General features: G+C 37.6%; 1 protein-coding gene across 2 annotated transcripts; it reads left to right on the top strand.

The window, feature by feature from the left end:
- Positions 1–507: 507 nt before the first annotated feature.
- Positions 508–2,424, top strand: LOC110022844 (transcription factor MYB120-like). Of its 2 annotated transcripts, XR_002293814.1 has the most exons (4): positions 508–967; positions 1,049–1,559; positions 1,734–2,008; positions 2,379–2,424. XR_002293814.1 is itself a non-coding variant. In XM_020721964.1 (3 exons), exons 1-3 carry the CDS (start codon positions 647–649, stop codon positions 1,943–1,945), a joined length of 1,044 nt encoding a protein of 347 aa, XP_020577623.1. In that variant the 5' UTR covers positions 508–646; the 3' UTR covers positions 1,946–2,278. The 2 variants fall into 2 exon arrangements, 1 of the variants encoding a protein (XP_020577623.1); XM_020721964.1 differs by lacking the exon at positions 2,379–2,424 and having other exon boundaries at positions 1,734–2,278.
- Positions 2,425–10,265: the final 7,841 nt, after the last annotated feature.

The raw sequence follows: 10,265 nt of genomic DNA, 5'->3' as shown, positions 1-10,265 counted from the left end.
TATATATATATATATTGCATTGAAAATTAGGATATGAAAGCTTTGCCTCAAATAAGAAACTAAGAAAGAAAAAAGAAAACTTACTTGTGAAGAAATCTTTTGCTTACTCTCCTTTCACTCATTCAGCGAATTAATGAAAGATTAATTTTATTATTTTTAATTTTTAATTTTATTTTAAAATAGATTTACGGGGTATATTTATACATATTTTTTTATTTTTAAGATAATTTTTTATTAAAATATTCAAAATAATTTAACATATTTTGAATTGTTTTGTTTCTAACCCATATTTTTATTCATATTAGAATATAAAACAAAAGAAATATTAAAACAAAAAAATACAAAAGGCGCTGCGGGTGTTATATCAACGGCAAACCCACCGGTGGGTGGTCCCAACCCTGTCTCCCTCTACCAGAGAACCATGCCCCCCGCCACTTCCCTTCTCCCTCCTCTCCCACTCCGCTCCCTGAAATAAAAGGGAGTTTTTTTTTTTCTTTTTAAATTCAATTCACCCAAATAAAAGGTTAATTTTGATTTTTTACTCAGTATATATAATCTGCATGCGTTCTCTTCTCTCCAACGAGCGGCTTTATGAATAAGATTGTGAAGTACAGACGCTGAAAAAAGGTACTTGAGCTTGTGAGAGATGAGGCCGCCAGCAGTTGTGAAGAAAGAGCGAGCAAGTACCACAGATATCGACAGCGGAGGGCAGCTGCTGAAGAAGGGGCCGTGGATGCCAGCGGAGGACAAGATTCTGAAGGAGTATGTCAGGAAGCATGGAGAAGGTAATTGGAACGCGGTTCAGAAAAACAGCGGTCTTCAACGCTGTGGGAAAAGCTGCAGGCTTCGATGGGTCAATCACTTTCGCCCCAATTTGAAGAAGGAATCGTTCTCCCTTGAAGAGGAGACGCTCATCATTCGCCTCCATGCTCGCCACGGCAACAAATGGGCTTACATAGCCAAACAAGTAAGAGCGTCCCTTTTGTTCTCTCACTTTCCCTTCTTTAATTTCTTCTTTGTTGTTATGGTTTTGATTCGATGGTGGTAGTTGCCTGGGAGGACTGACAACGAAATAAAGAATTACTGGAACACGAGGATTAAGCAGAGGAAGAAGGCAAATTTGCCTCTCTACCCGCCGGATGTCGGGATGCCTATATCGTTAAGGATTGATGAGCCAGAGTTGAACGTGCCTTGGATAGCCGCCAATTCACCGCCGCCGGCGCTAAAACCCTCCCAAAGCACACTGTCATCGTTCACTTCAGCGTCACCACCACTTTCAGAACATTACGGATTTAGTTTTGAAGACCCTAACCGGGGGAGGAATATCTCCTTCCAGCCTCCGTATTTTCCTTCTCCGGTTAAGAAAGGGTTGGAAAACTTCGATCTAGGGCCGCTTCCTTACTCCGTGAAGGAGGAGCTCCCTTTAAGCCAATTTTCCTCCAATTACGGGGGTGAGCAGATGCCGCAGTGCAACAGCGGGCTGCTGCATGATCTAATTCAGGAGTCTTGTAAAGAAGACAAGTTGCTGAGTTCCACGTGCTTAGCTATCGATTTTCTTGGTAAGATAAGCAATTGGGATTCTCTCTTTATTCTCTTTTCTTTTTATGCAACGATTATGAATTTGTTTTGTTCTGTTTTCCATTCAGAAAAAACTCTGTAATTCTGTTTTTCCTTTATTTTTCTGTTTCAGGTAGCTTCAAAGGTCTCAACTCTTTTTCTTCTTCCTATTTCAGGTATTAAAATGATAGAAGAGATGCTGGAGACAGATGGATCCGCACTGATTGACATGATTCTGGCAGAGACAGCAGTACCAAAGACTGTTCTTCCTGATTGGTACAACAACTGCAGCAATGGCGGAGAGTCTTCTAACTGTCCCTCGTCGGTGACCAACGATGAACAGTTTGGGCTGGACATGCTGGATACGCACAGCTGGGGTGGAATCTGAATAGGGCTGGGGATAGCATGCCATGAATCTGCGAGTTTCAGTGCAGTGGGGATTCCATTATCGGTACACTATAATTATATTGGTGTGATTTATTATGATTTGCCTTGGTGATCATCTTTTATTGTGATAGCTTGAGATGATGTGATTTGCTTGCAAGTGTTTTATGGACCATAGAGTATTGCATATGTTAGTATGTAAAAACTATTTGCATTGCTACAATTGTTATTGAGATTGGAAAGCTTGTAATGATACTGACTGCTCTGAAAGCTGTGAAAGCGCTTGTTTCTGCTTATATAAAGTGTGGTTTCAGTAGAGTGAATTTGTTGCTAGTCATGAGACGATGGTTATTTGTTTTTGTTAAGTTGTGAAGCCTAATTTTTCTCTACTCAGTAAACTAAACGTTCTTCATAAACTTACTCGCAATAAACATTAGTGATGGCCGGTATTGTCAACTTTGCTGGGCACAGAGAGCGTCCACATTATTTGTGATGGCAGGCATTAAGGAATCTTTATACAGAGAGAAAAGAGAAGAAGAAGTAGTAGAAGAGAAGAGAAAAGTAGAAGATGAACTTGAAGCCTGAAAAAAAGATAAGAATACAGACTTTACCACACTACATTTAATTCAATTACATTACCTTCGTACAGGAAGAAGAGTTACATTTATAAACATCTGTTGTGGCATACTTGTAATTATGCTAAAGGATAAAATAGTAATTTTACATTTAATTTACACTTTATATTAACTAATATAAGATTAAACTTTCCCTTGTAGAAGCCCTAGCAGCTGCAAAGGGAAAACCCGAGCAGAAGAGAGGCAAACCAGAGGAAGCAGAGATGCGACTGGACAAGATGAGAGCAAAGTGCTGAAGCGATGATCGAGAGGGGAGATCGTCAGTTTGCTGGTAAAGTGATGGTGTCGTTTGATTGGAAGGGCTTTTATAAGTATATATGCAACTTGATCTTCAAACATTAAATGTTCTAAGTCAATGTTCTTGTGTTGGAGATGATCTCTGATGAAGTAATAATCCTTATATGTGCTTAGTTCATGAGTGAAACACCGGGTTGTGTGCCAAAGCTATGGCGGAGGTGCTATCACTAGAGAGAATAGTAGGAGAGGTTGGGGTGATAGTGAGCTCATGTAGCAGTCTTTGCGTCCAAAGAATTTCTGTGGTAGAATTGGCTAACATTCTGTACTCGGCTTCTGTGGAGGATCGAGCCACTGTAGGCTTTTTTTCAGCAGACCACGAGAGGAGTTTCGGTTCTATGAAAATACAAAAGCCGGAGATAGATCTCCTATATGTGGTGTCGCTAGCCCGGTCGACATCTGTGTAAGTTCTTAAAGCCATAGGGTCATATATAATAGGAAGCCCGTGATTTGGAGTTCCTTTTAATAACGTAAAAGTCTTTTTAATTTTTGATAGTGAAGTAATGTGGGTTGATGCATTTGCTGACTTAAATTGTTCACTGTAAATGATTTGTCTGGACGAGTAACAGTTACGTATTGGAGAGATCCAATTGTTGTCCTATACTGTTATGGATCAGACATAAGCGTTGAAGGAATAATTTGTTTGTGATCATTAGTCGGTAGAGTAAGAACTAGTTAAGCTTGTGACACAACAGTTTTATGTAAAAGGTCTTGCAAGTAGTGTTGTTGTTCTAAAAATAACATTCTGATGTTTTGTGAATATAAAGCCCAAGAAAGTGTGATATTGTGCCAAGGGTTTTGAGATTGAATTTTGTGCTGAGTTAAAACTGCGATCCCATCGAGAAGCAAGATTACCATCTGTGGCATCTTGTCAAACGAAACCTTACAACAACAATATATTCTACTATTTCTTCTTCAATCCTTTTCTATATTCTTCATCTCACCACAACGCCTGAAATTCGGAACAACCTTGCCAAACAATTTCAAGTTACCAACCGGTCTCTTCTAAATCAACTCAAGAATGAGTTACACAACATAACTATGGGGACCAATACTATGAATCAATATCTTATAACTATCAAGAATTTAGTCGATCATATTGCCGCAGCCTGCTCCAAACTCGACAATGAGGACATTATCCTCTACACGTTAAATGGGCTTCCTTCATCTTATCAGGGATTTAAAACTGCGATTCGTACTAAATTGCATCCTTCAAGTCTTGAAGACTTTTATGCTCTCCTACAAAGTGAAGAATGCAATTTAGCTAGAATTATTAGGGAGTAGTATCTTGCATATCCTTGGATGATTTTATGCTCTCTTACATCACACGATTATTTTTTAGAACAACACTATTTGCAAGTAGGGGGTGTAAACGAACCGAACATGAGTGAGCCTGGTCTCCGATCGTGTTCTGGTCTCAGATCGTGTTCGGATCGTTAAAAAAATCACTTTTTGTGTTCGGCTCGTTTATATTTTGAACATAAAAAAAATTGTTCGTGTTTGGCTTGTTTGCTTAGCGAGCCGAACACGAGCTATTTGCAAACATAAAACCATTTTAACAACCCTAGTCATGCATTCAGCCGTTGCCTGTTAGGAGTGTAATCGAGCTGAGCTTGAGCCAGTCCAGACTTGGCTTATTAAAAAATATCATTGTTCGTGTTTGACTCGTTTATGTATCGAGCTAAAAAAATTGATATATTTGGCTCGCTTGCTTATTGAGTCAAACACGAGTTATTGACGAAAATGAGTTTTTTTGACAACCCTAATCACACAGCCGTAGGATGTTAAAGGCAGAGCGAGATTTAAATCTTGTTATTCATAATAAAATATTCATTTGGATAGAATTTAATATTTTTATTATATTTTTAATTAGTAATTTTAATTGATTATAAATCTTTGTTGCCTTATGGTCAATTATGCTATTTAAAAATAATACTGATTATATATATATATATATATATATATATATATAAATTGGTAGACCTTTCAAATAATACTGGTATATAAATCGGCTTGAAACTTTTTGGTAAGGCTGTGTCAAATTTCAGTCGTGGTGGTGAGATGAAGAATATAGAGAAGGATTGAAGAAGAAATAATAGAGAATATTGTTGCAGCGAGGCATTGTATAGGCATCAGCCTCATTTTCATCTTGTTATTGATGACAAGCATCAGTCTTGTTGCTATAGAGAACGACACAGGCTTTAGCCTTAGTAGAGATGATAAGTGTTGTTGGTCATATAGGGCATCATTTTTGGTGAAGACAAAGGGCACTGATGTTTTTAGTGATTTTAGCGAAGGTGGGTTTTGTTGTTGTTGTTGGCATTGGTATAGGAAGCTATTATCGGTCTGTAGGAGACAATGAGTGTCAAAATTGTTGTCAATAATGGGCGTTAACTTTGTAGGCGAAAGCGGACATCAGCATTTATGTCCTTGAATTGCATTAGTGTTGGTACAAAGATAGGTGTAAACGTTGATGATGTTGAGGCGGGTGTTGACGGAGGGTACCAACCTTATTGGTGACTACAAACCTTAGCCATGGTGTTGAAGGCACATGTAAGCCTTCGCGTTGACAACATGCATCCTCTTATTAGTGCCAGCTTTTAGACGGTTCAATGATAATGTTAATTTTCGATGATAGGTGCTAACCCTATCCAAATGAGTGGTGTTAGTGTCATATTAAATATTGGAATTAGTGTTGACGATGAGCATCAAGTGATAATAGGTCTATGTTAACCATTCTCCTTTCACTCAAACCTTCCCCCACCTTTGAATTTGTAGAAGTAATGCCTTTTTTTTTTTTAGAAGGAGATGTCTTGGTCATTTTTGTCTAAAAATTCGAACAGTCCATTAGATGATATGTGATGACCACTTAATCATGCATTATTTTTTATGCATCACAGTGTTTTGATAATGTTAGACTTGAAAAATCTTAGGCTTGGTGGATTTGTCTTGTCAAAATTATTGTTTCGATTATAAGAACAAAAATTAGAGATCATTCGACATCTCAAATCAAGATGTTTTGGTATCATTGACTTTATCTCATCAAGACACTTATTTCGATTACAAGTTTATTAAAAATAGAGTTCAGAAGGTCCTGGAGTTGATTCTAAAAGTTTTTTATTCGAATAGTTGGGCACTTTGAGATAAAAAATTACATCAAAATTTATGCACGATTAGATAAATTATTTTGTGCAATTATTATCATGGGTTTTTAAATTTATTTTGTTGATTTAGCTCTATTCTAATGTTTTCAGAAATTTGAGTTGAGATGCTTTGTTGTTATGTTATGAGCTCTGTTACATGCATTGTATGATGGAACATAGAATGTAGCATATTAGTATGTTAAAAATTTTCATTGTGGCAAATGGAATTGACAGCAGAAAACTTTCAAGGGGGTTTTCCTTTGGAATGTAGAGGTGAGGCTTCATACATGAATATTTCCTTGGGATCCTGCAATGGTTACAGAGCTCCATAAGCTGGATCAGTCCCTTTTTTTTTATTTGATCTACATAAACTTGACTGAAATTCACTGCATTGGCTAATCTATTATCGGTTTATAGATATTATTTCGAATTAATGTCTCAACTTCAATTGGGCTTTGATCAGAAAATTTGAAGTGCGACTAAAATTATGAGAATTTTTTCCTGGGGGCAACTTGATACGATCTGGTGCAAAATCGGCACAAATTTCCTCGGAATTAGGGCAAAGCAAAGATTTTTCTTTTAATAATCCAAACAACTCAATTCAAATACAAAAGATAAATACCTACAATTTGAGAGTCAGATGATCTCTTCCAATTTCTACAATTCAAGGGATAGGAAATCTCTACCAAACCATAAACCTAAGTCTTATAACAACAATCTCATGCATAAAGCTACTCGAAACATAATAGCTTATTTATGTCTAACAACAACAATAATAAAAGATTAAATTGCCTTTAGGCACGCAAAATACCAAACAGCCTTTACGTTAGACACCCACGTAACAGAACAGTAGCATTGTTAACTGTAGGGCTGTCAAAACGGCTTGTTGTTTGCGAACAGCTCGTGTTTGGCTCGTTCGCTAGGTTAACAAGCAGAACACGAACAAAGATTTGTTTGTTTGTATTCAGCTCGTTTTGGCTCGAAATGCTACTCATCAATTATGTTTGTGTATGTGTGTGTGTGGGAGAGAGAGAGAGAGAGAGAGAGAGAGACAGAGAGTAGTATTTTTACAAGGCTACAAAGATTTATAATCAATTAAAAATATTAATTAAGAATATAGAATGCAAATTATTAAATTAGATTCAAATGATGTTTTCATATAAACATTAATTTTTAAATCTTACCCCAACTTTTAACATCTTATGACTACGTGATTAGAGTTGTCAAAACGAGTCTTTGTTCACAATCAACTCGTGTTCGGCTCGTTAAGTAAACGAGCTAACATGAACACACTTTTGAGCTTGAAATATAAACGAGCTTGATGCGTGCTAGAAAACTCATGGTGGTAGAGTAACAAATTATTATCTTAGCGTTGTACGGAAGTTTAGCACACACACAGATGAAATAGAAAAAAACGTTGATGACTCCAGAAGTTTTTACGTAGAAAACCCCTTAGGGAAAAACCACGGGATTTAGCCCAGTTGTGGAAATCTACTATTGACTGATGATTACAGAAATCCCTTATCCCACAGACGAGAAATGGTAACTATATTTTTTATATTACAATGTCGACTGACGGCGTCTGGTTGGTGGTGATTGATAAAGGTAGGTGGAGGTTGACGACAGTCGGCGGTGGTCGACGATGGTCGGTGGTAGTCGTCTGAGGTCGGCGGTAGTTGTCGGCGATTAACGACGATCGTCGATGGAGGTCGGCGGTGTTCAACGGCGGTCGACGACGGAGGTCGGCGATTGTTGACGACGATTGGCGCTGATGCTGAGCTGCAACTTCTCCTCAAGACCTTAGGTTCTCTCTAGACTTCCTCTTTTTTCATGAGAGGGATGAGACTCTATTTATAGTGTTCTGGGTGCAATTAATGTAGAAATATGAACCATTTTGATCGGACGGTATAAAAAGTTTCCCTCGATCATACGTCGTTTAATGGACATTAGAGTGCCTTAATGACGTCAGAATTGAGTGATCTTGGGCTCGTTGGATTCCTCTTTTCGAGCCGCTCGATTTGAATATAAACTTACTATATTTGACAACCGTTTGACTTTTCAAATGTATTCATAAATCTTCTAATTGTGATTTAATGACTAGATCTGGGCTTGATTTGACTTGGATTGGGCTAGTTTTTATATCAGTAGATCCGTCTCATTGAACATGTTAGTTTGACTATAAGTTTGTTGAAATCGGAGCTCTGGATGACTTTTTATCAAGATTTGAATGTTTCTTGCTTAAAATATCATATCGAGATTCGTGCTATACCTCAAGATTCGTGTTGGATGATGAAAATTTGTTGTTGGTGTATCAGAGTTGAACACGAGCGAGCTGAGCCCAGGCTCCCTCTCCTTTACACACCTTAGTTGACTGTATAAATAAATGAAGACTAAGAAAAATGCAAGGAAAAAAAATAAAAGAATAAATAAATAAATAATATAATATAATTAATTTATCAATTTAATTAATTACGTCTAATCCCAAAAAGACCCACTAGAAAGAAATAATTGTTCCCGCCTTCTGGTTACCGCGCTAGCCTCCGCTTCTTCCGCTTCGGTTCAGCTTCCTGTTCGAAATCCAAACAGCGAAAAGTTAAACCTCTTACCCATGTTTCCTCGGCGTTCTTCTTTTTCTTCAAGATTCACTCGTCTTCTGTTTTCCTCCACTGCGTCTGTTTCGTTGCCGATCCCTACTTGTAGCCGTACCTTTCACTGCCTGTACCACGGCCCAAATTTCTCCGTTCTTCTTTCTTCCCAATCGCACGAATCCTTCGCACTTCACCGCACTCTACAAATCACTGAAACTCTCTGTCGTCACCTCCTTAACCTACCGAAATAAGTCACAGCTCTGCACAGTGACGTATCGCCATTTTCTTTCATGTCGTCTGTCTCACTTATGACAGAATAATTCCTAGCTTCCTCCTGCACCGAATTACTCCACGCTCAAACAGAAGCCTCGATCTTCCAAGCCTCGTCAAACCTCTCTCTCCTGCTAGAAAGCATCGCTTGACCCAACTGTCCCTAACTTCCTACACTTTCGTTCTGATTCCCACACCCAAGAACAGGCCGTCGTTGCCTCTGCCCTAGCGCGATCTTCCCTGATCACCGGCGACCCTCCCTGCCTCGATTAAACTCCGCCTCCTAAGCCGTGCAATCCCTCGGTGCAGCACCTCCCTCGCAACGACTCAACTTGCCGCGCCTCTTCAACCTGCTACCCTTCCTCGCCGCGCCCAACTCTCTTCGGCCCTAGCCCGAATCTACCTTTGGCTCATGCGGGGTTCTAGTTTATTACACGGAGAGTTTCCCTTTGCTTTTCTTATTCAAGCCCGATCATTACATAAGCCCAACCCGAGAACTTACCCAGAGGCATTTTAGTGTTTATTCTATTTAGTTTGATTATTTTATTTTATTATTATTGTCGTGTTGCAAAAAAAAAAAAAACATAAAAAAAGGGAGAAGGAAATGTGTGTTGTAATTTTTTTTTTTTTAATATTGTGTTACTTTTTGGGGGCAATGCAGGAAAATTTTTAAAATATTTTTAAAATATCCACCTGCGGAAGCGCGAGTATACATTCATGGGAAAATTAAGTAATGTTCTGGAAAAAAAGTATACATATTTGAAAAATCTTTTAAAGAAAAAACTTGGAATTTTAAAATATCCGTTCGTGAAAAAGTGAGTACACATCCATGGGGAATTGACTAATGTTTGAGAAAAAACAAATTACCCCTAGGTAAATGATAGTTTGCGAGCTCATCTTTACATCTTTTAAGATCGCGGGTTAAATTTACGCTTTTGCTCTCAGGCCGTAATGTCTCACGACATTGGCCAACTTGTCTCTTAAGATAGTTGTGAATGTTGGCATTCTCCGGTGCCCTTAAACTAGAGTTGATGTCTAAAGGCTGTCGAATTTTTGGGTGAATTTGGACTTGTAAATTAGAAAAATTTGTAATTTTTGAGTTTATAAAATAAAAAAAATACATGAAGCATTTGAAAATTTAAAAATATTAAAATTTTTAGCTTTTGAAATGTAGGCTTTTAGGATGTTAAAAGTATTTAAAGTTTCATGCTTTTGAGATTTAAGCTCTCTAAGCTTTAAAATATTTTAAATTTCGGGTTTTTAAATGTTTAGGCTCTTGGGGTTTTAAAATTTAAAAGTTTTTGGGCTATTAAATTATAAATTTTCAAATCTTATAATATTAAGATTTGAATTTTAAAATTTTAGCTCATAATTCTAAAAAATATTTTGAATTT

Source organism: Phalaenopsis equestris, unplaced genomic scaffold (assembly GCF_001263595.1).
Source record: "Phalaenopsis equestris unplaced genomic scaffold, ASM126359v1 Scaffold000202, whole genome shotgun sequence".
Classification (NCBI taxonomy): domain Eukaryota; kingdom Viridiplantae; phylum Streptophyta; class Magnoliopsida; order Asparagales; family Orchidaceae; genus Phalaenopsis; species Phalaenopsis equestris.
The sequence above is the reverse complement of the archived record's forward strand: the minus strand, read 5'-3'. Positions and strand labels throughout refer to the sequence as shown.